General features: G+C 45.4%; 1 protein-coding gene across 1 annotated transcript; it reads left to right on the top strand.

Annotated features, from left to right (window-relative positions):
* The first annotated feature begins 306 nt into the window (after positions 1-306).
* LOC115149018 (sodium channel subunit beta-4) lies at positions 307-27,130 on the top strand. The gene is made up of 6 exons (XM_029691472.1): positions 307-858; positions 1,177-1,508; positions 21,797-21,960; positions 22,171-22,393; positions 22,594-22,723; positions 22,912-27,130. The coding sequence occupies exons 2-6, from the start codon at positions 1,406-1,408 to the stop codon at positions 23,006-23,008; spliced, it is 717 nt and encodes a 238-aa protein (XP_029547332.1). The 5' UTR covers positions 307-858; positions 1,177-1,405; the 3' UTR covers positions 23,009-27,130.
* The last annotated feature ends 844 nt before the right edge of the window (positions 27,131-27,974 follow it).

Here is a 27,974-nt window from a genome sequence, read left to right as displayed (position 1 = left end):
ACCGTATATCAATGTTAGAACATGTCATATCTATTTCTACATCCAGGATGTTTATAAATACAAGGTAGTGCGTAGAGGCTGGCGTGTCCCTGGCGCTCTGTTACAGAACCCCCTCCAACCTGCACTGCAGAACTTTCTCTGATCTCCACAAGCACTATGGCAAAAGTGCCTGCGTCTGCATTCACAGTCAGGAGAGGGGAGGGGGGAGAGAGAGAGGAAGGCAGACAGGGAGGGGGGTAAAGAGGAGGAGAAGGCTAAGAAAGAGAGAGAGGGTGGGGGAGGGAGGGAGAGAAAGAGAGAGGGACAGGCAGGCACTGAGCAAAGAGAGAGGGTGCAGGGGAAAGTTGAGAGCGAGCCAGAGGGGCAGGCTTGCAGGCAAAGAAAGGGAAGAAGAAACTGGGGCTCTGCTATCCAGGAAGAAGAGAAAGGACCGTCCGAACCAGCAGTCACCAGCCACCAGGGTTACTGCAGCAGCGCTCCTCCTGTCCATTCTCTATCTTGTTCTCTCTTCGCTCTCTTCTCTCATTCTCTCCCCCCTCCTCTTTCTCTCTCTCTCTCTCTCTCTCTCTCTCTCTCTTCTTTCTCTTCTCTCTCGCTCTCTCTCTTCTCCCTCTCTCTTCTTTCTCGCTTGCTCTCTCTCTCTCCCTCTCTCTCTTTCTCTCTGACTGGGACTGCATCGTGCCTTTCTCTGCAGAGGAATCGCTGGCTGGTGGAATCTCCTTGACTGCACCCTGACTGGCTGTGCGCAGTGATTCTCCCCTGGCTCAGCTCCTCTGCTCTGCCGTGTGTTCTGACTCAGCTGTGCTGTGTAGTCAGCCTGCTGGTCCGGCTTCTCAGGGAACACAGCCACAGGAAGAGGTACGGTGCAGTACTGTCTCACACTGCGTACACTGTTTTACATCCCCTTTACTCTCTCCTCTCTCTCTCCTCTCTTCCTCTCTCTCTGTCTCTCTCGTGTCTCTTCTCTCTATCTCTTAAATCCTCACTATTTCTGCTCGTCTTTCTCTCAGTTTAGGAGTGCTCTCTTACTGAAGGATTATAGCTGATTGACTTAGTTCGTCTTGAGTTTGTTTTTAAGTCTGTACCCTCTTCCCTTACCCCCCCCCCCCACACACACACATGCTCCCTCTTTCTCCCCTCCTGCTCGCCCTCTGTCTAACCTACAGTCTTTAACAGGAGTGTCGGGGCTGGCAGGCAGACGCATCGCTACCAGGACTGGATAACAACACAGTGGGACGTGGTGCCTCGGTTGGGACCAGATCAGTCGCCCAGGCACAACAAACAACCAGACCAGGGGGATTCAGGTTTACACAGACCTGACCAGTTTCTGAGGGGATAACTCCAGCCCAACGGACCCTGGGCTGGATCCCACAGCAGGGGGTGTTTTGGACGGGATCATAGTGCCATGGAGGTTCAGGGGAATGGGCCTGAGGAGCCCAGGTCCAAGTATCTGTTGTCCTCACACACCACCTGGCCCCGGACCAGCCTGATCATCACTTTGCTGCTCAGTAAGACTTTCTGTCTCAGTCATATATCACTTCTCTTTCATCCAATCCCTCTCTGCACCTCTCACTCCCAGGTTGTCCTCGCTCTCTTTCTGTTGAGTAAAGTTTTAACAATTTCCCCAATTCCGCAACCCCAACTGCCCTGTAGTGTGCTATGAAACATGTACTGCATTTGCGATCGGATGTCATTTTGCAGATTCTCCAGTTCCATAGAATAGACTCATTACAGTTAAAATCTTGCTCTCACTTCAGAATTGTAGGCAACATTGTGGCAGTTGGCTTTTCATTGTGTGGATTGATTGGTGAAATGTTATCAGTTTCATTTGTGTGGTGGCTAGAAACTGCTGTCAGTTTGCATGCTGAAGTATGTTTGATGGATAACTAAGCATACGTCACCATATAGAATGGTGATTTTTATCATCTCAGTGTACATAACCTGAATCCGAGTTCAGAGGTTTGTCACTAAATACGTCATCCAGAGTATTATTATGCAGGACCTATCAGTGGCAGCCTATTGCACAAGCATTCTATCATAGCAATAGTATTCATAAGAATTAAAAGGACTAAAAGAATATATAGTGCATTCGGGAAGTATTCAGACCCCTTGACTTTTTCCACATTTTGTAACGTTACAGCCTTATTCTAAAATGGGTTAAATCAATTTTTTTTTCTTCATCCATCTACACACAATAACCCATAATGACAAAGCGGAAACAGATTTTTTTTGTGTGCAAATCTATTACAAATAAAAAACAGATACCTTATTTACATAAGTATTCAGACCGTTTGCTATGAGCTCCGGTGCATTCCTTGATGTGTCTACAACTTGATTGGAGTCTACCTGTGGTAAATTAAATGGATTGGACATGATTTGGGAAGGCACACACCTGTCTATATGAGGTCCCACAGTTGACAGTGCATGTCAGAGTAAAAACCAAGTCATGAGTTTGAAGGAATTGTCCGTAGAGCTCCACGACAGGATTGTGTCGACACCATCCCTACTGTGAAGCATGGTGGTGGCAGCATCATGTTGTGAGGATGTTTTTCAGTGGCAGGGACTGGAATCGAGGGAAAGATGAAGAGAGCAAAGTACAGAGATCCTTGATGAAAACCTGCTCCTGAGCGCTCAGGACCTCGGACTGGGGCGAAGGTTCACCTTCCAACAGGACAACGACACTAAGCACACAGCCAAGACAACACAGGAGTGGCTTCGGGACACGTCTCTGAATGTCCTTGAGTGGCCCAGCCAGAGCCCGGACTTGAACCTGATCGAACATCTCTGGAGGTATTTGAAAATAGCTGTGCAGCAAAGCTCCCCATCCAACATGACAGAGCATGAGAGGATCTGCAGTGAAGAATGGGAGAAACTCCCCAAATACAGGTGTGGCAAGCTTGTAGCTTCATACCCAAGAAGACTCGAGGCTGTAATCGCTGCCAAAGGTGCTTCAACAAAGTACTGAGTAAGGGGTCTGAATACTTATGTAAATGTAATATTTCAGATTTTTATTTCTTATACGTTTGCAAAACATTCTAAAAAACAGTTTTTGCTTTGTCATTATGGGGAATTGGGTGTAGGTAGATGAGGGGAAAAAAACTATTTAAATCATTTTAGAATAAGGCTGTAAGGGTAACAAAATGTGGAAAAAGTCAAGGGGCTGAATACTTTCTGAATGCACTGTAAGTACTTTATTGATATTAGACATTACCAGTTTAACACATTTTATTTTGCCTTTACAGTAAACACAAAACCAAGAGCTTCTGTGCAACATTGAGTTACTGTATTGATTTTTCTTTAGCTTTTAACTCTGAGTCAATTTTATTCCGGTTAACAACATTTCAGTGTGATGAGAAGCTCCTCTGTAGACCCAGGTTAATAGAGTAACAATGCAGTTGGCTGGTATCAGTGGACGTGTAGTGGGGTAATGGGGACAGGTCTGAGATGAAGTGAGGGATGGCATCAAGACAGCAGCATCTGCTATGTGAAATATCATGGTCATAGTATTAACAGCTAGACAGACCAGGAGCTGTCAGCCAGGCTCAGTCAGGCTCAGGTTCAGGCTCTGAGGTTCTCACGCTCTGAGCCAACAGGACTGCAAGACAAGTCCACCCCGTCCCTCCCCTCCAGCCAAATTATGCCTCGGTGTCTGCAATTAAACTATTGAATGTCCACACAATTGCTGGGTCATTTAGGAAATACTGTAGGCTCATAGTTTAGACGATTTTCTTAGTCGATCAACAATTTTGTCTAAAATGTTGATAGTGTTCATGATTTGTGCTCAGTTCTGGTTCTATGGATGGTATAGTTGTACAGGTAGGTCTATGAGGTTTCATGATAGAACTGTTCTTGAAAGAGACACATGTAGGTTAGAAAGTAGAGCATCACTGTTCCAGTTAGAAGCCTAGCACAAGGGAGAGCCTTACAAATGACAGTTTGGAAACAAAGTAATTACATAAGCAACCCAGTGGAGACTGCTTCTGACAGAATCCATAGGAGGGTCTAGGGTTAGGGTGCCTTTATTTTTCTGGGACAATCACCATGTGAAGTGTCCTGGGGTATGATGTCCTGGTTTGGCTCTGATTGGGATTTGGTATGAGGCTATGAGGCTGAGTGTTTGCTGGATTATGTCAACCTTACTGGATTTGTCTCTTACCTTGTTATTTTTCCATTAAAGTTAATGGCCATATCCTGTAGAACCTGCACTATCTTCAGTTACAACTATATATCAATGGTCACCAAACAGCAGAGAAAATATATAGACAGACAGATGCAGGGTTGTCACTAGTTTCCACAGCCACAAAGTCATAATTATGACTAAACTCCTTCTACAATTTTATCTTTTTAAAATCTGATTTTAAACCTTACCATAACCTTAAATTAAGACCAAAAAGCACATTTTTGTAGCCAATTTTGACTAAGCTGTGGAATCTGATTTTGTGGCTGTGGTATCTAGTTTAAAACCAGATGCAGAATCACAATGCAGAGTTACAGAGAAAGACAACGAGCGAGGAAAAAGGAGAGCGGACCAAATAACAGTGAAAGAAATGAAAAGTGGAGAGAGAGAGAGAGAGCGAGCGGTGCATCTGCCCTGTGGGTCGTTCCATTTCATTTCAGCAAGTCATGACACCCACTATCTCTGATTATTCTGAAATAATTTCTGTAGTTAGAAACAAATAAGATTAGCATTCCTGCAACATTATTTTAATTAAAAATAATTTGAACTCTGACCATGTAAGCTAATTGATTGCATCCAAATTGGCCATTTAAATGTATAGGATTCATATAATATTCAATAAATATAGTACCTAACATTACTCTAACAATGAGTAAAACATGAGGAATCTAAAGATATTGTCAAAAGCCAGCCACGGACCCCCCACACCCCACACCAATCCCACCCTAACAATGAGTATACAGTAATAATTTCTCTGTCTGACAAGTAGTATGGAGCTGCAGCTCTGAGTATTGTTTCTTCATCCTAGGCAATGTGTTCAGTGAATTTGTTGCCCCGCCCCTCCTTCAGAGAAATTAGTCATTGAAGTTACAGTAGGTGTACAGTGGCCCATTATCAGCAACCATCACTCCTGTGTTCCAATGGCGTGTTGTTAGCTATTCCAAGTTTATTATTTTAAAAGGCTAATTGATCATTAGAAAACCCGTTTGCAGTTATGTTAGCTGAACCGTTGTGCTGATTTTAAAGAAGCAATAAAACTTGCCTTCTTTAGACTAGTTGAGTATCTGGAGCATCAGCATTTGTGGGTTCAATTACAGGCTCAAAATGGCCAGAAACAAAGATCTTTCTTCTGAAACTCGTCAGTCTTCTTGTTCTGAGAAATTAAGGCTATTCCATGCGAGAAATTGCCAAGAAACTTTAGATCTCGTACAACGCTGTGTACTACTGCCTTCACAGAACAGTGCAAACTGGTTCTAACCAGAATAGAAAGAGGAGTGCGAGGCCACAGTGCACAACTGATCAAGAGGACAAGTACATTAGAGTGTCTAGTTTGAGAAACAGATGCCTCGCAGGTCCTCAACTGGCAGCTTCGTTAAATAGTACCCGCAAAACACCAGTCTCAACGTCAACAGCGAAGAGGCAACTCCGGGATGCTGGCCTTCTAGGCAGAGTTTTAAAGAAAAAGCCATATCTCAGACTGGCCAATAAAAAAGAAAAGATTAAGATGGGCATAAGAACACAGACACTGGACAGAGGAACTCTGCCTAGAAGGCCAGCATCCCAGAGTTGCCTCTTCACTGTTGACGTTGAGACTGGTGTTTTGTGGGTACTATTTAATGAAGCTGCCAGCCGTTTCCAGCTACAATAGTCATTTACAACATAAAAAATGTCTACACTGTATTTCTGCTCAATTTTATGTTAATTTAATAGACAAAAAATTTGCTTTTTCAAAAACAAGGACATTTCTAAGTGACCCCAAACTTTTGAATGGTGGTGTACATCCTGATATTATCAGGTTCTAACCACTAGATGGTGCTGTTCCCCCCCACCCTCAATGTTAAAGGGATAGTTCACCCAAATTACAAAATTACATATTAGTTTCCTTATCCTGTAAAGGTGTCAGCATGCTTCAGTTATATATATTTGTTTTAAAGTACCTGCACTGTTGGAGCCTGGAGCATCTGCGTCCCTGTAGATGTCACTACTTAACAAACTCTAATGTTATTATTATTATTTTTGTATTTTACCTGCTTTTTCTCCCCAATTGCGATCTTGTCTAATCGCTGCAACTCCCCAACGCGCTCGAGAAAGGCAAATGTTGAATCATGTGTCCTCCGAAACATGATCCGCTAAACCTCGCCTCTTAACACCCGCCCCCTTCACCTGGAAGCCAGCCACACAAATGTTTCGGAGGAAACACTGTTAAACTGATGATTGAAGTCAGCCTGCAACTCCTGCCACACAAGGGTTTCTAGAGCGTGATGAGCCAAGTAAAGCCCACCCAGCCAAATCCTCCCCTAACCCGGACGAAGCTGGGCCAATTGTGCGCCACCCTATGGAACTCCCTGTCACAGCCGGTTGGACATAGCCTGGGATCGAATCCGGGTCTGTAGTGATGCCTCAAGCACTACGATGCAGTGCCTTAGACCGCTGCGCCACACGGGAGGCAAACATAATCTAATCTAAACCTAGTAATATCAGGATGTAGGATGGGACGTAAACCTAACAGCTTCAAATACATCAAATTCATTGGGTATAGATTACAGAGGATGAAGAAACAATTCTCAATATTGCTGCCCCATACTACTTGTCAGACATAGAGAACTGATACTATATTATTTTTGTTTGGGTGGGATTGGCGTGGGTTGTGGGAGATGGCTTTTGGCCATTTCTTTGGATTCCTCATGTCAACAAAACAATGTTGCAAAAATGCTAATCTAACAACAGAAACAATTTCAGAACAATCTGAGATGTGTGTGTGAGTTTCTGCAGCATCACTGTGCTGCATTGGGACAGTGTGTGTGTGTGTGTGTGTGTGTGTGTGTGTGTGTGTGTGTGTGTGTGTGTGTGTGTGTGTGTGTGTGTGTGTGTGTGAGAGAGAGAGAGAGAAAGAAAAAGAGGGAAGGAATCTGAGTGAAGGAGTCATTTTGCTCCCTGTGCAGCCCTCCCTGGAGTTTACAGCCATGTATTATCCCAAACTGCTTGTCTAAACCTGACCTTGAGTCGGTTATTGATGATGTGTCACACAGCTGAGGTGTGATGTAAAAACGGAGAGGGAGGAAAAATGTTTAGGAATGGGGGCTGCAAAGGGACAAACAGAGCAAGAGAAAATTGGATAGAAAGGGACAGCCAGGACAGTTAATACTATTGTTTAGTGAATTTGAGGAGAGGACAGACTGGGCAGAGGTGGAAAGTATGTGAGCAGCATTACTGTATAGTCCCAGTGATGGCATGTAACCAGACTAACCATCCATCATTTTTAGGTCCACTTGAGAAGTGTTGGTGTCGGCATTATCTGGATTGTGTTAAAGAGGTGGTGGGACCTGCGTTATTTGGATTCCCTTAAAGGGGAGATGAGCCTGAAGTAATTTGCTAATTACTGAGTTTAATGAGCCTGCATTGAGTTAAATGGCCTCACAACATCCCAAACACTGTAATAAAATACTACACACACACAATAACTGTACATACAGATGTAGGATCTTAATTTGTGCAAGTTTTCTATAGCAGGAAAATAATCCTGCAGCAACAGGAAATGTAAATGATGTGGATAATAATTAATGGACATTTTTGTAGGGGTTGATACTTTTATTTCAAAGGGGAAATTACAAACTTTAGACGCCTTTTTTAAACCTCACAAGTTAAACATTTCCTGCTTATGTTATTTTTAGTATTACATTGTTGGGTTGAGAGCTTGCAAGAAAGGCATTTCACTGTAACATTAACTTGAGTTCTCCTGCAACAGGGTGATCAAATGAAGATCCTACATCTGTAATATGTAGGAATAGCTCTTCTTTCCCCTTCTCTTTCACCCTCCCTCTCACTACCTCTAGACTGGGGGTCTGTGCCATAAGAGTACTACAGACCTAAGTGTGTGTGGTCTGTGAATTGTGTGTGCCAGCGTGCGTGCGTTTGTGGCAGATGTGTATGCGAAATGAAAGTACGGAAGTGTATATACTTGTCCTGTCTTATTGCAATATGCACATTTTCTGTACAATAGTTAAGCGTGCAGTTTTTTTTCAATTGCTAAGAAGCGTCGGTCAATACTGAAGCCACTTCAAAACTCTACAGTCTGCATTACCAACATGAATCTTGGCCAAACAGTTAATCTCACCTCCAAAATTCAAAACACTTCATACTGTACATGTCTCAAAAAAGCTTGTTCGACCATAACTGGCAACAATTCTCACTCAGAAAGCATACATTGTCACTCATAACACACTAACCTTAAAAACACTAACACGGAGCATTACATAAATTAACTTTTCTCTTTGAATGATTTCACATAAATCAATATTTCATTATAGAATAAGAATAACACATTTTCACTTTGACTGTACTAAAGTTTATGTAACAAGAATGAATCAGAAATGCCGCAATTTGCGTCAATAGCCTTTATTTTTTCTATATCTTTGCATATAGTAATTTACTTAAAAATAAGTTGAAACAAAAAACATTCCTGAAATTCCAGGGCTGCAATAATAATAAAAACATGTATAATCACTCATTGTACAGTACTGTGAGGGTTCTAGTTCTCCCTCTCTCCTGCATTTGGCCACAAGTTCTCATCAACATCACATCTTGTCTTCTCTGGCGATCTTGGAAAGTATCTTCTGGAATGTCTAATCTAACCCTGGCAGTCTTCAGGAGAAGTGTCTCCACACCCTGGCGGTCTTCAGGAGAAGTGTCTCCACACCCTGGCGGTCTTCAGGAGAAGTGTCTCCACACCCTGCCGGTCTTCAGGAGAAGTGTCTCCACACCCTGGCAGTCTTCAGGAGAAGTGTCTCCACACCCTGGCGGTCTTCAGGAGAAGTGTCTCCACACCCTGGCGGTCTTCAGGAGAAGTGTCTCCACACCCTGGCGGTCTTCAGGAGAAGTGTCTCCACACCCTGGCGGTCTTCAGGAGAAGTGTCTCCACACCCTGGCGGTCTTCAGGAGAAGTGTCTCCACACCCTGGCAGTCTTCAGGAGAAGTGTCTCCACACCCTGGCGGTCTTCAGGAGAAGTGTCTCCACACCCTGGCGGTCTTCAGGAGAAGTGTCTCCACACCCTGGCGGTCTTCAGGAGAAGTGTCTCCACACCCTGGCAGTCTTCAGGAGAAGTGTCTCCACACCCTGGCAGTCTTCAGGAGAAGTGTCTCCACACCCTGGCAGTCTTCAGGAGAAGTGTCTCCACACCCCGCATTCATGACATCCAGTAAGGACATCTGGTCATGTGGACGGTGGTCATTAACCTTCCACCTCCACACAGAGAAACTCCTCTATGGGGTTTAGGAAGGGGGAGTATGGAGGCAGGAATAGTACTGACATCCTGGGATGTGCAGTAAACCAGTCTGACTGCAGCAGTTTGGTGGAATGCCACATTATCCCACACAACAACGAAGGTAGGGGAGTTTCTTGCCCTTCTTTCCTCCACTGGCACAAGTCAATTATTCAGGTCATCCAGAAAATAAATGAGCCTCTCTGTATTGTAGGGGCCAATGAGTGGTTTGTGTAACAGATAGTGCTGCACATATTGTGATGTTAGCTCCTCTCTGGCCTGGGACAAATACGGTTGATCTGTTTAATCAAATTTCATTCCTCTGCAGCATGTTTTTGCCAGGTTGAATCCAGCTTCATCCACAACGAAGAATGCATGTGAAGTTTGCCTGACTTCCATCTCCATTACTTCCATTTCCATTACACAGGTTTACAGTACTTTACATTATGCATAGCTGTGTATGTACCCTCTTTGGTTATTGAACAGACATCTTACCTGGACATATTGATACCAGAGTTCTTTCACACGTTCACTGTTTCTCTCAAAGGGTACAGTGTACAACTGCTTCATCCTTATTTTATGTTTCTCTAGGACTCTTGCAATTGTCGTTGTGCTGACCGTATTCACATTCCCAAAAGTGATATTGTCTGCCAGCACTCTGTCCCGAATTTCCCGCAGTTTTATTGCATCGTTGCCAATTACCATGTCAACAATGGCAATTTCCTGCTCATCTGATAGTATTCTGCCTCTCCCTCCTGTGGGAGGCAACCTTTTGGAACCTACTGAAAAACACAACAATCAGCATATTTCTAAATGTTGTACTGTAATATGTAGTTAAATTATTATTGAAGGATGCACATCTCACCTGCTGTTTTGCTGGAAAATTCGTACTATTGAACGCTGCAGATCAGGTATCAAGGTAAGACCCAAGTGCAGACTGTGTGAAATAATAATGTTTATTGTAACAGGGGCAGGCAAATGACAGGTCAAGGCAGGCAGGGGTCGATAATCCAGAGTAGGAGCAAAGGTACAGGACGGCAGGCAGACTCAGGCAGAGTTCAGTAATCCAGAGGTGGCGCAAAGGTACAGGTCGGCAGGCAGGGTCAGGGGCAGGCAGAGTGGTCAGGCAGGCAGGCTCAGAGTCAGGACAGGCAAGGGTCAAAACCAGGAGGGTGAAAAAAGAGAGACTGGGAAAAGCAGGAGGGCAGACTGTGATGGCACCGATAGAGATGGTCGCCTCACTTCGTGTTCTTAGGAAACTATGCAGTATTGTTTTTTTTAATGTATTATTTCTTACATTGTTACCCCAGGAAACCTTAAGTCTTATTACATACAGCCGGGAGGAACTATTGGATATAAGAGCAACGTCAACTTAACAACATTCCGACCAGGAATATGACTTTCCCGAAGCGGATCCTCTGTTTGGACCACCACCAAGGACAATGGATCGGATCCCAGTAGGTGATCCAAAACAATGGCGCAGACGGAGCGGTCTTCTGGTCAGGCTCCGTAGACGGGCATATCGCTCACTGCTCCCGAGTATACTACTCGCCAATGTCCAGTCTCTTGACAACAAGATAGATGAAATTCGAGCAAGGGTTGCCTCCCAGAGAGACAGAGATTGTAACATTCTCTGTTTCACGGAAACATAGCTCACTCAGGATACGTTAGTCGGTACAGCTACCTGGTTTCTTCACGCATCGCGCCGACAGAAACAAACATCTCTCTGGTAAGAAGAAGGGCGGGGGTGTATGCCTTATGATTAACAAGTCTTGGTGTGATCATAACATACAGGACCTCAATTCCTTTTGTTCACCTGACTTAGAATTCCTTACAATCAAATGCCGACCGCATTATCTACCAAGAGAATTCTCTTTGATTATAATCACAGCCGTGTATATCCACTCTAAGCAGACACCTCGACGGCCCTGAAAGAACTTCATTGGACTCTATGTAAACTGGAAACCACATATCCTGAGGCTGCATTTATTGTAGCTGGGGATTTTAACAAGGCTAATCTGAAAACAAGGCTCCCTAAATTTTATCAGCATATCGAATGCGCGACCCGGGCTGACAAAATTCTGGATCATTGCTACTCTAACTTCCACGAAGCATACAATGCCCTCCATTCGGCAAATCTGACCACGACTCCATTTTGTTGCTCCCAGCCTATAGACAGAAACTAAAACAGGAAACGCCCGTACTCAGGTCTGTTCAACGCTGGTCCGACCAATCTGATTCCACTCTTCAAGATTTCTTCGATCACGTGGACTGGGATATGTTCCGGATAGCCTCAGACAACATCTATTAAAACCTTCCCCAACCAGAAACCGTGGATTGATGGCAGCATTTGCGCAAAACTGGAAGCGCGAACCACTGCTTTTAATCATGGCAAGGCGACCAGAAACATGACCGAATACAAACAGTGTAGCTATTCCCTCCGCAAGGCAATCAAACAAGCTAAGCGTCAGTATAGAGACAAAGTAAAATCGCAATTCAACGGCTCAGACACGAGAAGTATGTGGCAGGGTCTACAGTCAATCACGGATTACAAAAAGGAAACCAGCCCCGTTGCGGACACCGATGTCTTGCTCCCAGACAAACTAAACTTCTTTGCTCGCTTTGAGGACAATACAGTGCCACTGACACGGCCCGCTACCAAAACCTGCGGGCTCTCCTTCACCACAGCCAACGTGAGAAACATTTAAATGTGTTAACCATCGCAAGGCTGCCGGCCCAGACGGCATCCCTAGCCGGGTCCTCAGAGCATGTGCAGACCAGCTGTTTGGTGTGTTTACGGACATATTCAATCAATCCCTATCCCAGTCCGCTGTTCCCACATACTTCAAGAGGGCCACCATTGTTCCTGTTCCAGAGTTCATCTCAGCCTATGCTACCCTCCAGTCCCTCGACTTCTTGGCGCTGACGGAAACATGGATTACCACAGATAACACTGCTACTCCTACTGCTCTCTCCTCGTCTGCCCACGTGTTCTCGCATACCCTGAGAGCATCTGGCCAGCGGGGTGGTGGCACTGGAATTCTCATCTCTCCCAAGTGGACATTCTCTCTTTCTCCCCTGACCCATCTGTCTATCGCCTCCTTTGAATTCCATGCTGTCACAGTTACCAGCCCTTTCAAGCTTAACATCCTTATCATTTATCACCCTCCAGGTTCCCTTGGAGAGTTCATCAATGAGCTTGACGCCTTGATAAGTTCCTTTCCTGAGGATGGCTCACCTCTCACAGTTCTGGGTGACTTTAACCTCCCCACGTCTACCTTTGACTGATTCCTCTTTTGACCTCACCCTCTCACCTCCCCCCTACTCACAAGGCAGGCAATACGCTTGACCTCATCTTTACTAGATGCTGTTCTTCCACTAATCTCATTGCAACTCCCCTCCAAGACTCCGACCACTACCTTGTATCCTTTTCCCTCTCGCTCTCCTCCAACACTTCTCACTCTGCCCCTACTCGGATGGTATTGTGCCGTCGCAACCTTCGCTCTCTCTCTCCCGCTACTCTCTCCTCTTCCATCCTATCATCTCTTCCCTCTGCTCAAACCTTCTCCAACCTATCTCCTGATTCTGCCTCCTCAACCCTCCTCTCCTCCCTTTCTGCATCCTTTGACTCTCTATGTCCCCTATCCTCCAGGCCGGCTCGGTCCTCGCATCCTGCTCCGTGGCTCGACGACTCATTGCGAGCTCACAGAACAGGGCTCCGGGCAGCCGAGCGGAAATGGAGGAAAACTCGCCTCCCTGCGGACCTGGCATCCTTTCACTCCCTCCTCTCTACATTTTCCTCTTCTGTTTCTGCTGCTAAAGCCACTTTCTACCACTCTAAATTCCAAGCATCTGCCTCTAACCCTAGGAAGCTCTTTGCCACCTTCTCCTCCCTCCTGAATCCTCCTCCCCTCCCCCCCCCTCCTCCCTCTCTGCGGATGACTTCGTCAACCATTTTGAAAAGAAGGTCGACGACATCCGATCCTCGTTTGTTAAGTCAAACGACACCGCTGGTCCTGCTCACACTGCCCTACCCTGTGCTTTGACCTCTTTCTCCCCTCTCTCTCCAGATGAAATCTCGTGTCTTGTGATGGCCGGCCGCCCAACAACCTGCCCGCTTGACCCTATCCCCTCCTCTCTTCTCCAGACCATTTCCGGAGACCTTCTCCCTTACCTCACCTCGCTCATCAACTCATCCTTGACCGCTGGCTACGTCCCTTCCGTCTTCAAGAGAGCGAGAGTTGCACCCCTTCTGAAAAAACCTACACTCGATCCCTCCGATGTCAACAACTACAGACCAGTATCCCTTCTTTCTTTTCTCTCCAAAACTCTTGAACGTGCCGTCCTTGGCCAGCTCTCTTGCTATCTCTCTCAGAATGACCTTCTTGATCCAAATCAGTCAGGTTTCAAGACTGGTCATTCAACTGAGACTGCTCTTCTCTGTGTCACGGAGGCTCTCCGCACTGCTAAAGCTAACTCTCTCTCCTCTGCTCTCATCCTTCTAGACCTATCTGCTGCCTTTGATACTGTGAACCACCAGATCCTCCTCTCCACCCTCTCCGAGTTGGGCATCTCCGGCGCAGCCCACGCTTGGATTGCGTCCTACCTGACAGGTCGCTCCTACCAGGTGGCGTGGCGAGAATCTGTCTCCGCACCATGTGCTCTCACCACTGGTGTCCCCCAGGGCTCTGTTCTAGGCCCTCTCCTATTCTCGCTATACACCAAGTCACTTGGCTCTGTCATTCCTCACATGGTCTCTCCTATCATTGCTATGCAGACGACACACAATTCATCTTCTCCTTTCCCCCTTCTGATAACCAGGTGGCGAATCGCATCTCTGCATGTCTGGCAGACATATCAGTGTGGATGACGGATCACCACCTCAAGCTGAACCTCGGCAAGACGGAGCTGCTTTTCCTCCCGGGGAAGGACTGCCCGTTCCATGATCTCGCCATCACGGTTGACAACTCCATTGTCCTCCTCCCAGAGTGCTAAGAACCTTGGCGTGACCCTGGACAACACCCTGTCGTTCTCCACTAACATCAAGGCGGTGACCCGATCCTGTAGGTTCATGCTCTACAACATTCGCAGAGTACGACCCTGCCTCACACAGGAAGCGGCGCAGGTCCTAATCCAGGCACTTGTCATCTCCCGTCTGGATTACTGCAACTCGCTGTTGGCTGGGCTCCCTGCCTGTGCCATTAAACCCCTACAACTCATCCAGAACGCCGCAGCCCGTCTGGTGTTCAACCTTCCCAAGTTCTCTCACGTCACCCCGCTCCTCCGCTCTCTCCACTGGCTTCCAGTTGAAGCTCGCATCCGCTACAAGACCATGGTGCTTGCCTACGGAGCCGTTAGGGGAACGGCACCTCCGTACCTTCAGGCTCTGATCAGTCCCTACACCCAAACGAGGGCACTGCGCTCATCCACCTCTGGTCTGCTGGCCCCCCTACCTCTGAGGAAGCACAGTTCCCGCTCAGCCCAGTCAAAACTGTTCGCTGCTCTGGCACCCCTATGGTGGAACAAGCTCCCTCACGACGCCAGGACAGCGGAGTCAATCACCACCTTCAGGAGACACCTGAAACCCCACCTCTTTAAGGAATACCTGGGATAGGATAAAGTAATCCTTCTAAACCCCCCCCTAAAAGATTTAGATGCACTATTGTAAAGTGGTTGTTCCACTGGATATCATAAGGTGAATGCACCAATTTGTAAGTCGCTCTGGATAAGAGCGTCTGCTAAATGACTTAAATGTAAATGTAAGAATGCTGTTCATCGATTACAGCTCAGCATTTAACACCATAGTACCCTCAACTCACCATTACGCTCGAGGCCCTGGGTCTCGACCCCGCCCTGTGCAACTGGGTCCTGGACTTTGTGACGGGTCGCCCCAGGTGGATAGGGTAGGAAACATCTCCACCCCGCTGATCCTCAACACTGGGGCCCTACAAGGGTGCGTTCTCAGCCCTTCCCTGTACTCCCTGTTCACCCATGACTGCGTGGCCATGCATGCCTCCAACTCAATCATCAAGTTTGCAGTCGACACTACAGTGGTAGGCTTGATTACCAACAACGACGAGACGGCCTACAGGGAGGAGGTGAGGGCCCTCGGAGCGTGGTGTCAGGAAAATAACATTGCACTCAACATCAACAAAAGGAGATGATCGTTGACTTCAGGAAACAGCAGAGGGAGCACCCCCCTATCCACATCGACGGGACAGTAGTTGAGAAGGTAGAAAGTTATAAGTTCCTCTGCGTTCACATCACGGACAAACTGAAATGGTCCACCGACACAGACAGCGTGGTGAAGAAAGCGCAACAGCGCCTCTTCAACCTCAGGAGGCTGAAGAAATTTGTCTTGTCACCAAAAACACTCAAACTTTTTTACAGATGCACAATCGAGAGCATCCTGTCGGGCTGTATCACCGCCTGGTAGGGCAGTGAGGTCTGCACAACACATCACCGGGGGCAAACTACCTGCCCTCCAGGACACCTACACCACCCGATGTCACAGGAAGGCCAAAAAGATCATCAAGGACAACAACCACCCAAGCCACTGCCTGTTCACCCCGTTATCATCCAGAAGGCGAGGTCAGTATAGGTGCCTCAAAGCTGGGACCGAGAGACTGAAAAACAGCTTCTATCTCAAGGCCATCAGACTGTTAAACAGCCATCACTAGCATTGAGTGGCTGCTGCCAACATACTGACTCAAATCTCTAGCCACTTTAATAATAAAAAGTTGTATGTAATAAATGTATCACTGGTCACTTTAAACAGTGTCACTTTATATAATGTTTACATACCCTACATTACTCATCTCATATGTATATACTGTACTCTATACAATCTATTGCATCTTGCCTATGCCGTTCGGCCATCGCTCATCCATATATTTATATGTACATATTCTTATTAGTTCCTTTACACTTGTGTATAAGGTAGTTGTTGTGAAATTGTTAATTACTTGTTAGATATGGTCGGAACTAGAAGCACAAGCATTTCGCTACACTCGCATTAACATCTGCTAACCATGTGTATGTGACCAATAAAATTTGATTTGAAGCAGGAGCTGAGACAAAAATGCTGGTTGAGTTGACAAACAAGACAACCTGGCACAGACAGACAGACAGAAAACACAGGTATAACTACCCAGAGGATAAGTGGGGAAGATGGGCGACACCTGGAGGGGGTGGAGAAAAGCACAAGGACAGGTGAAACAGATCAGGGTTTGACAGCACCCTTAAACCGACCTCTCAAAGAGAGACCATGGTTTACAACATGGTCAAGGAGGCATCTCACCGTGCACGCTGGCTCGCCATCGATGACACGGGGGGAGGGATGGGCCTAGAAACAGAGAACAAGGGGCAGTCAGACAAGGTTTTGACTCTAGACACAAATGGTAGGAAGAATACAGAGGGTACGGGGCTTACAGAGGACGAACAGCAGAGGGGCTAATGATCTTGGAGCAGGGGGGAAAGGTCTTGGCATCTGGGGGTGTAGCCGTGGAAATATAGCGGCGTGCCAGCGCCTCAGGCTTGACCTTCTTGGATACCGGTCGGTGCTGCGGAAGCGAAGTGGCCCAGGCCTTACTGAACCCCTCCCGGAGGTTCTGGTACTCTGCGGAGCGGTCCGGGGAAATTTCCAAGCCCACCAGGAAGACGTCCCGGGGCAGGCAAAATTGACTTCAGGTAATGTGCGTGGCAGGACGGACTCCAGCCCACGATGGCACCAGTAGCCCAGTCAATGGAGGGATTGTATCGTTGGAGCCAAGAGAATCTCAATACCACGGGAACCTGCGGAGACTCAACCAGAAGGAATTGGATCATCTCGCTGTGGTTCCCCGACACTCGTAGGTTGACGGGAGTTGTCTGGTGGGTGACCCGGCCTATAGAGCACCCGTCCAGCGCTCTAACACCCATAGGAATGGAGGGGTTGAGTGGGGATGCCCAGCTTGGACGCCAGGGTAACATCCATGAGACTCACATCGGCCCCCAAGTCGATGAGTACCTGGAGAGTGTCGTGTCTTTGGCATCATTAAAACGGAAGACATGTTTATCAAATAACTCTCTGTAATTATTATTACACGATTAAACTGATTAATCGTGTAACTGTAATTAACTAGGAGATCGGGGAACCAAGGAAAATATTCAAATTACAAAGTTATAATTTACCTAATATAACTTTCAGATATTATAATATCTGATCGATTAGTCTCCTGATTAATGATGTGTTATTTACCTCGTCAGTCTCATTCCAAACGTCATAAATTGTTGGTCATCTGCACGAACCCAGTCTTCGCTATGAGTCATCCATACATCAATTGTCTTAAAATCATTTATTTACTAATCTAAGTAATTCACAGAAATGCATAACAAACAGTAGGTATCGTTACAAAGAAATGATAAAGGAATGTGCCCTAGTGGCCTAAACCGGCATGGCGGCGTGTTAGACAAAAGGCGAGTGTGGGTCAGCTGAGAAGGCACTACAGAGTTGATAAATATTAACAATTGAAATGCTAATCCTTTGCACATGAACGCTCACTCATTCGGGAACAATTGCAATCAATATATATATTTACGCTCAGTGTGTCGTTGGGATCTTTGTTGAACAGTTCGGTTCTGTTGGAGAGTTTTGTCCTCGCATTCTCTCTCTCTCTCTCTCTCTCTCTCTCTCTCTCTCTCTCTATTAGATTGGATATTTCAAAGTGACATTCATTAATGTCGTTATAGGACAGATGTTTTCGTCGGTCTTCGCGTTCAATGATACCGAATTCCTAGCTGCAGACTAGTAATTAATATCAAAGACTTGTTATTATTCTGTCGGTATCAATAGTCTAAGAGTTTAACCACATGGTATGGTTAAAGTTCAGAACGAGGAATGCATGGTCAAACCTTGGCCCTCTTGTTCTAGAGGTAAGCTGGTCTGGTGATAGAAACCCTGGGTGGGGGTTATATTCGGAATGACAGAAAAAGGCTGTCTCATGACGCCAGGTCCCGTCTGTTCATGGAGGCGTGCCGATGACTTGGTAAAACTTTAAACAGAAAATACAATTCTCTCACATTAACATCTTACAAGCATCCCAACATATTCCAAATAGCTTTATCCTTATTCATTAATTTTATACAACCATTAGACGTAAGTCTCACAACTGAGGCTATGATATAAACAGAGCCATGGTAATGTGGCCATATTGTCTCTCATGAGATTCACAAAATTGTACCAAACGGACCAGTTCGTAGCTGGATTCTTCACCGATCTTTTATACCTTCTCCAGAACATAAATGTTGTTCGGTTCTCCAGTCCTGTGAGGTGGAAGAATTCCTGGGTCCTTTCTATGAAACCCACTCTCTCTGTATACTGTGACCATGAGGCGGGACATTTTCTTAGGAATTTACGACCTCGCTCACAGGGCATGAGTAGGGGGAGGTAGGGGGATGGTACATAGAAAACCCAAAGAGGGCAACGTCATGACAAGAGACTTGGACTGGTCACCCCACAGCAGGGTGGCATGGAGAGGGGGGCGAGTAAGGGGAGAAGAACAACTATCTTTAAGACCCACCAGTGTACTCACTCCAACGAATGAGCTAGATCTCTTGAAGGAACAGGTAGACACAAAATGACCGGTAGTACCGCAATACAGACAACTCTGGTCTCAAGTCTGCGTATGCGTTCGGCTGGAGACAGCCCTGCCGAGCTGCATCGGCTTGGGAAGAGGTGAATCGGCAGTCTCCGGAGGCTCTTGAAGGGACTCGGGTAAGCGCGGATCCTCTCAGGGACGTAGACGCCGAAGAGTTCCAGAGTTCATCAGCTGCAAGTTGGGATCCCTGAGTGAGTGATTGGGACCCCAATCGGACCGCTTCTCCCTCCTATGTTCCCGTAGCCGACCATCGATCCGGATTGTAAAAGCGATAAGTGAGTCGAAATTCGTCGGTAGCTGCCAGGTCATCCTTTACCTCCTCCGATAAGCCGGCAGGAATGTGTTGAACAGCGCTTCCGGGTTCCAGGTACCCTCTGCTGCTAGCGTGTGGAACTCCACCGCATAGTCTGCCACACTGAGGGTGTCCTGCCGAAGCTGGAGTAACTTCCGGTCGGCCCCCCTTCGGACACCGGAGCCTCAAACTTTTCTCCCCTCCGCCACGTATACCTCCAGACTGAGGCAGACGGCAGATTCTTGCTCCAACACCGCCCTGGCCCAAGTGAGTGCCCTCCTGGACATCAGCGTAATAATGTACGCTATCTTCGAGGGGAACGAAGAAGGCTGCAGTTCGAAAATGAGGGAACACTGGGAGAGAAAGACCCGACAGATTCTGGAGTCTCCATCGTAGCGCTCTGGGGGATGTAAGTGGGGTTCCCGGGAAACCGGGGTGACGGCGCTGCTACCAGCCGGGCTACAGAGGGTCTGGGAGGTTACCGTCATGGTAGGCTGCCTAGTAGGCAACCCACGGAATTGCTCCAGCAAGGCTAGGTTGTGACGTTACGCCACGGTCTGGAACCCTTCCATCAGACCGCGAAGCAACTCCTCGTGCCTACCAATTGTGGCTCCTTGGGAGGAGATGGCATTGTGGAGCTGGTTCAAGTCTGCTGGGTCAGTCATGGCCAGTTCGTACTATCAGGTATCAAGGTAAGACCCAAGTGCAGACTGTGTGAAATAACGATGTTTACTGTAACAGGGGCAGGCAAACGACAGGTCAAGGAAGGCAGGGGTCAATAATCCAGAGGTGGAGCAAAGGTACAGGTCGGCAGGCAGGCTCAGGGTCAGGCAGGCAGGCTCAGAGTCAGGACAGGCAAGGGTCAAAACCAGGAGGGCGACAAAAAGAGAGACTGGGTAAAGCAGGCACTAAGACACAAAACCGCTGGTTGACTTGACAAACAAGACGAACTGGCACAGACAGACAACACAGGTATAAATATCCAGAGGATAAGTGGGGAAGATGGGCGACACCTGGAAGGGGTAGAGACAAGCACAAGGACAGGTGAAACAGATCAGGGCTTGACAGCACCCTTAAACCGGCCTCTCTCAAAGTGAGACCATGGTTTACAACAACATGATCAATAATTGTGGCTCTTATCTCATCAGAGACCACTGCTCTTGGTCTTCCTCTCCTTTGTCTTCCACGCATTCTCCCTCTCCCTGACACTCTTCTTTCCCCACCAACCTGTCTACCTTGATCCATGTTTCCAAACTAAATCATTCCGAAGCCGTCCTCTTTTGTCTGTTTTGGTAATGAGACTAAAAACAGGACACTTGGGTAGACTTTCAGCTGAAATTGCAATAAGCTGTGTTTTGGAATGATTAAATATTCTGCTGAGATGTTCTATATATTTCAATCTGGTTACTGCAGAAATGCATGACATTTGCCATCATTCTGTTTTGAATGTTTTTTTAACAGTTTTGGAAACAGTGTGTTAGCATTTGAAAACGTGCTGCAAATGTTTTGTTTTGCAGGTGGTGGAGTATGATTGAGAAAAGAGTTCATTGATTTCGGAGAATGTGGTTATTGAATGCATTTTGTGTGAAAGCAATGAAAATGATTCACAGTTTGGTCCACATACACTTCTGTTTCACTGACTGTGAAGAGTTTTGACAATGTGACTTCAGTTTTGACCAATGCATATTAGCGATTGAAAAAAACTAAGTGTATGTTTCATTAGTAAAATGGGTTATTGTTTATATATTGCTGTTCCTATCCTTCTGTCAGCAACTATCTGGGTTAAGGTCAAAGGGAAGACATCAGAACCAGATATGATATTGACCCTCAGTTTAGGTCAGACGTAGGGCTCTATTTAATCCGTATTGCTATTCAGTGTTACAGCGTGATTGAAATTTAAAGGCAATGTTCCCTCATTAGCGGGGACTGCATTCACGGTAAACGCTGCAGATGTCGGCTCAATAGGAAATTTACTTTTACATTTCCTTCAGCGATGCAGGTTGAATAGAGCCCGTAGTCTTCAAATCCCTGATAGTTGGCAGGATCAGTTAAGAAGGGATAGGGGTAGAGGGGATTACAATAGACATCAATCATTCATTCTTTGACAGCTCTACAGTATGTCAATGGATGAGCTATAGTAACCTGGGAATGGGCCAGGGATGAGTACATCTCTCTCTCACACAAAATGCAGCATAATTTGACAGGATTGTAAAAGAGAGGAGCTGGCTTGTTATACACTTGTTAAGTAAAATAGATTATATTTCGGGAAGGATTTAATTCTGGAAACAGTATCCATTGAAATGTTGAAACCACATGAGTAGACTGTGTACTTTCATTTCTCACTCAGGTGTGTGTTGTCTTTTCCCTTTCTGTAATTCTAAGTAGTATTGTGTACTACCTTTTTAATTTCCCCCTGCCCCCTCCCTCCCAGGTGTGTGGTCTGCTCAGGGCCTGGAGATGTCCACAGGGAAGGTCCCGTTCCTGGAGGCGTTGAACGGCAGTACTGTGCTTCTACCCTGCACCTACGCCAGCTGTATCGGCATCAAAAACCTCTACTTCAACTGGCAGTACAATGACAACGGCACTATGCAGAAGGTGGGTCAGAGCTGCCCAGATCTCACACAGATAGCGGCAGGGATATTCAAAGTCAGTGTGGGGAGATCATATTTTCAAGTGTTCTAATTTGTGGTGAAGACCCAATGGTTTTTCTGCATCAGTAAGTGATATCTCTAATGTGAGTGTTGATTGGAGTTGTGGTCAGATATTGTGAGTGTCAGATGATTGTCGACTGCCTGGTCCTCTCAGGTGTGTGAGTCTGTGATTCCGTTAGACGGGATGGATCCCCATCCAGTGAGTATCTACCGGGATCGGGTGGATTTTATCGGCACCGGTGATCACAACAACATCTCTATCCTGCTTTGGAACATCACCTTTGAGGACGAGGGCCAGTACACCTGCTTCGGACGCAACCCCAAAGAGAAGGGCAAGAACCACAGCGCTATCTTTACCCTTGTCGTGGTGGACGAGTGTGAGTATTAACTAGCGTTCTCTTTGCTTTACTGCAGGCAGATCATATACTGTAGGTCCTCTGGTGCTGCCAATGGGCAGGGCGGATACTATATGGACCACAACGTCTAGATGTGTTGTGCTGTAGACGATGCACTGTAGATAGGTACTGTTTGTCTGATCAGCCTCCACCTTCTCCTCTTCCTGGTTCCTTCTCGGCAGTACGAGTGGTGGACAACACTCTCACCATCATAATTGCTTCTGCAGTGGGCGGAGCCATCGCCCTGCTGATGACTTTCATGCTGGTGAAGAACTTCATCCTCTTCGTTCTCTTCAAAATCGAGGAGAAGAAGTGAGTAAGACCGATAGGGCCACAGAGAGTAGCCAACTGGCCATCCACACAGAGAAACACCTTTAGCTCATCTTGGTGCGTCCAAACTGTAGTAAAGCATCAATAAAGTCGGGCTACAATGTCAAATACGTAGAAAACGCAGGTGTCTCTTTTAACCCTCCTCTCCCCTCTACTCTTCCCGTCCACAGAAAGATCGAGTGCCTTGTACAATCTTCCTCAGCAGATGAAACAAACAATGTCTCAGGATCCAAAACTTCGAAACCAACGACACCAAAGAAGAAATGAGAGTACTTGCATGTATGTACAACCATATATAAATATACAGTTATATCTATGCATATATTTATATGCACAAACATGTGTATGCACACATGTGACTCCATGGGCAGGTTTCTTGGGCAGGTTTTTTGGACTGAGAAGCACGTCTGATGGAGAGTCTTCATTGAAAGTGTTTGTTAGTCCAATAAGCTTAGGCTGTGTCCGGGAAACCTCCCCCATATGTTTAAGTTGATATATTGTTTTAAAAAAAATCTTAAACCTAGGACTGTTTTTCATATGATAATAAAAAAAAGAAAAATAGATTAATTGAATATACGCTTGAGACAGGGAATAACGCAATGTAATAATGTTGTTAAAACTGTGCTGGATCCTGCTCCTCTCTTCACCAACCGCACTACCCTGGGCTTAACTGAAACTGTCTACAAATTCAAATATTGTGCTTTGTGGAAACACACAGTCTAATTCAATTTCCAGTGACATTTTGCCACTTCAGATTCAGCTGATTCAGTAATGCTCTGATTCACATAGAGTTGAGTTTAGTGTTGTTTAGATAGAATACAATGATATTAACTCTGCCTATCCAAAAGTGATTAATTTAGCCTATTTTATAATATTTAGAAACAAAGGTCTTTAAAAGGGTGAGGCTGTGGTGAGACATGAGAAAGGATCCAGTTCAGAACGTAATACACTTTCTTTGCTTGATATAAAGCACTGGTGCCTGTTAGCGCTTCTATCTTCCTCTGCTGATAGGAAGACTAAATACTGCAAAACCATTTACCAAACGCAGAAAAACGCAAGAGAATAATACTGCAAGCTGATGAATGAAATTATAGACAATCCCTTGAAACCAACCCCCTAGAAAAAATGAACCTCTAATAATGCTGCTTTTAAGACAAATAACCTTTTTAATGCATTTATAAGCATGTGAAACCCCAGGGCAGATTTAGAGGCACAATGCTTGACAATAGACATGTACTCTCTCTTGTGTTCTTTTCCGGGAATACAAGATTTAACCACATGTAATGTGGTAAGTTCTGTCTGCTTTGAACCTGGATCTAAATCTCCTCATATCATGCCAACCCCTGCTACATCCAGTGTGCCAAGGCTATGCACACTATTTGGTAAAGTGGGTCTTCTGGCATGAACATTAACCCCCCCCCCAACAGAAATATCTGCCACATTTCTTATAGTAAGTTATTTACAAATGGATCTCTCTTTGCTGTACAGAGCACATTCACACACATTCATGTTTTTACACACTGCAATAAGTACTCAGCAGAATTTATGATGGTTCATTCATGGCTCATGATTCAACACAAATTCACCATCTGCAAAAAACAGATATCGATCAGCTACAGTCATTACGGATACCTCCACTAACTATACCATAAAGAGATGCATGGGGCAGCAGTTAAGTTGCAGGTAGAGTGAAAGACTGGAACAGATCTTTACTGGACAGTGTAGAATAGACACATAACTAATATCCCATATTCAGCCCAATTATTTTGCCAAACTGGGATAACCCTGAGAAACCCACGTCTGATCAGGAATGGACTGGGATAACCCTGAGAAACCCACGTCTGATCAGGAATGGACTGGGATAACCCTGAGAAACCCACGTCTGATCAGGAATGGACTGGGATAACCCTGAGAAACCCACATCTGATCAGGAATGGACTGGGATAACCCTGAGAAACCCACATCTGATCAGGAATGGACTGGGATAACCCTGAGAAACCCACATCCGATCAGGAATGGACTGGGATAACCCTGAGAAACCCACATCCGATCAGGAATGGACTGGGATAACCCTGAGAAACCCACATCTGATCAGGAATGGACTGGGATAACCCTGAGAAACCCACATCTGATCAGGAATGGACTGGGATAACCCTGAGAAACCCACATCTGATCAGGAATGGACTGGGATAACCCTGAGAAACCCACATCTGATCAGGAATGGACTGGGATAACCCTGAGAAACCCACATCTGATCAGGAATGGACTGGGATAACCCTGAGAAACCCACATCTGATCAGGAATGGACTGGGATAACCCTGAGAAACCCATATCTGATCAGGAATGGAATGTCATTGGGTTACTATGGAAACCCATTGCTAGTGAACTACAATGTCAAGATACAATAGTGGTGTTTTTAACACACTGAATGTCTTGTTTTGAATATACTTCCAGTGTGTGACAGAATTGAGGGAAAACCATGTTCAGGGAAGAAGTTCACGTCTATGTCCATTGTCCAGGAACTTGCTGAATCTGTCATTGTATAAACATAACAAATATACCTCCCTCAATCACTTGCTGAACCTGTTTCTAATGTGGACAACCCCTGGTGTTGCTGTTCCCATAGCATAGCCCTTCAAATAAATGCACTGGCTTGTAGCAATAGCAGGAGGATATTTTGGGCACTTTACCTTAGATATGTATATTCTTCGGCTGTGCTAGACATGTGTGTAAACAGATGTGTTGTATCGGTGGAGCAGTGAGTGAATGAACCTAAATGTATATTTAACATGAGGGTAAAGTTGAATGAATGACCTTTGCTGTCTTAGATGAGAACAGACCGACACCATGGTTAGGCCATCGACAGTAGTACATGTACTATCTCTGGTTGGACATGGCTTTGAGCTTGTGGCACTGAATCCCTGGCTGATTCATACTCTCCTAAGATAACAGTGATACTATGCAAACACAAACACCACTACTGAGAGGAAGACATCCACGCACTGTAGGACAGGCTGCTGCAGTTCCCTCAATGGGATTTGCTTTCTTAAAGCTGCCCTGACATCACAGCAACATGACTATACTGTAGCTACTGCAGGATTCCAATAAACCATTTTGAGTTCCTTTTACTGTGATAATTTAAGCAATAAAAATGACAAGAGCAACAGTAATCAAAGTGGCATATGGGAAATGGAGTTGATCCAGGGTAGATGAGGAAACATAGGCTTATAGTGCAAGGGTATTCAGTCCTTGGGCTGCGGCACTGCTAGTTTTCATTGTTTTTAAACGGAGGCTGTCTGGTTCAGACCTGTGAAATCACCTGTAAAGAGATTCTGGCCAATCAATTAAGTACAAAGGAGAAGTACATAGTGCAGACCTCGCTGCTCAGATTTGAATACTTATTTTGCCTGTAATGCACTGATGTATAAGCTTCCCCTTCTCACTCTGGGAAGCTAGCCTCTTTTTTTCTGTTACTACAGTATGTGGCCCTTTTGTCAATGTTTGGAAGGCACATAGTGGTGTCTTTTCTCATGTCTAGTTTAGGTCTGTTGCGATGTGTGAAAAGACCTTCAAAGGTTCCTGAATGTTAGAACCTATGGAGCTATGCAATATACAGTGTAATTTAAAGGAGCAACATGTAAGATTTAAGCCATAAATCGAATTACATCATGTTTTTTTTTTAAGGAGACTGCTTAAAAATGACATAGTTCAGCTTACCTTATCACAATACAAAAAAGATTGTTACAAGGACGAATAAGTTTTGTACTGCTAATGTTCTTGCTATTGTTGTCAACCTCACAAACGAGAACCAATCGTAATACAGGAAGTTGTACACAACTAATTTGCAGCGTCACGCAGCATTCTAAAAAGTAGATTTTATTCTTGTGATATCTATCCATTGACATTTGGCACTAGTTGCAGGTGGAAATGTTACATGTATAACCTCTAAACAAAGCCGAACTGTGAAAGTGACTCACATGTTCTGTTAAAATGCCCTTACACAGCTCTGGATGACCTAGTACCAACTGTCTTCTTTGTTCCCTTTATTTTGACAACTGTACTGAAAACTGGATAGGTGAAGCAAAAGTTCAATCTTTGTGGTTTGGAAATTCTGAGAACACTTTGTTGTACCAAGTTGTAGTAGCGGAAATAGTGACCTCATCCATTATTGCACTTAAGACAACAGAATGTTTGAATCTATAATGTACCCAGACATTACTGACCCCTTAGTCCCATATTCTTCTTCCAACTAATATGAATGTACAGCCATATTTCTCCTATTCCCTCAAATGATGCCTCCCATGTAATCTCTCCATCATGCATATCCGCTCAAATTTGATTTATTATAAAAAGCCACAAGAATCCAATAAACTTTTGAATACAACAGTACGTTGTCTTTTTTTTTTTTGCCTGTCAAAATTGGACAAATCATTATCAATCAACCATAAAATATTTAACACATTTTAAATACATAACTCATACAGTACTTACATCTCTGAGATAATATAAAATAACAATACAAAAACTTTACAGGTCAGTATTGTGAGTCAGTGCCATGTGTATGTCCTTTGACTGTGTGAATGTTTTCCAGAACCACTCAGCGCTCATTGAGAGAGAATACCAGTCAGTTTACAGTAGTTACCGCTGAGAGAAACTGGATTTTCATTAGTACTTCTGGGAAAAAAAAGAGAGAACCAAATCATATCAGGTAAGGAACTTCAACGACACCTGTAAAAGTGGGAATGCAACACAATGAGGTATCTGTTATCCATCACATACTCTGCAGTAGACCCCAGGGTTCCCCGGCGGGCACAGCCCACCCCCCAGCTCACCACCCCCACCAGCTGCCAAAACCTGGATAGGAACACGAGGGGACCCTCACTGTCACCCTGGGAGAGAGGGAGAGAAAGAGGGAGTGAGAGTGAAAGAAATGGCATTAGAAGACAGATCAATGCGAAGTATGACTACATTGCCAGTGTGATAGTCTAGCAAACTTACTGAAGGTAGACGTTTTGTAGGCCTGTGTGTAATGGTGGAGGAGCTTTACCTGACACGTGTCCACTTTGCCCTCCACCAACCACACTGAGCCGAGAGAGAGAAAGAGGATGAGTTAGAGGCAATCGGCAGTTGAAACAATAACAAAGCCAAATCCCCACCCATTTCAGTAAAAAGCTGAGGGATGGGGCTGACCTCCATGATATCATAATTGTATTTTGAACCATGTTAAGACTAT

This window comes from Salmo trutta, chromosome 15 (assembly GCF_901001165.1).
Source record: "Salmo trutta chromosome 15, fSalTru1.1, whole genome shotgun sequence".
In the NCBI taxonomy this organism is placed as follows: Eukaryota; Metazoa; Chordata; class Actinopteri; order Salmoniformes; family Salmonidae; genus Salmo; species Salmo trutta.
Note: the sequence above shows the minus strand (reverse complement) of the source record. Positions and strands in the feature narration are given on the sequence as shown.

Bases quoted from the DNA above. Each gene is read 5' to 3' on its own strand.
- LOC115149018 (XM_029691472.1), top strand. From the start codon at position 1,406: ATGGAGGTTCAGGGGAATGGGCCTGAGGAGCCCAGGTCCAAGTATCTG. The intron at 21,961-22,170 runs GTGGGTCAGAGC...TGGTCCTCTCAG, and splicing joins ACAACGGCACTATGCAGAAG to GTGTGTGAGTCTGTGATTCC. The intron at 22,394-22,593 runs GTGAGTATTAAC...CCTTCTCGGCAG, and splicing joins CCTTGTCGTGGTGGACGAGT to TACGAGTGGTGGACAACACT.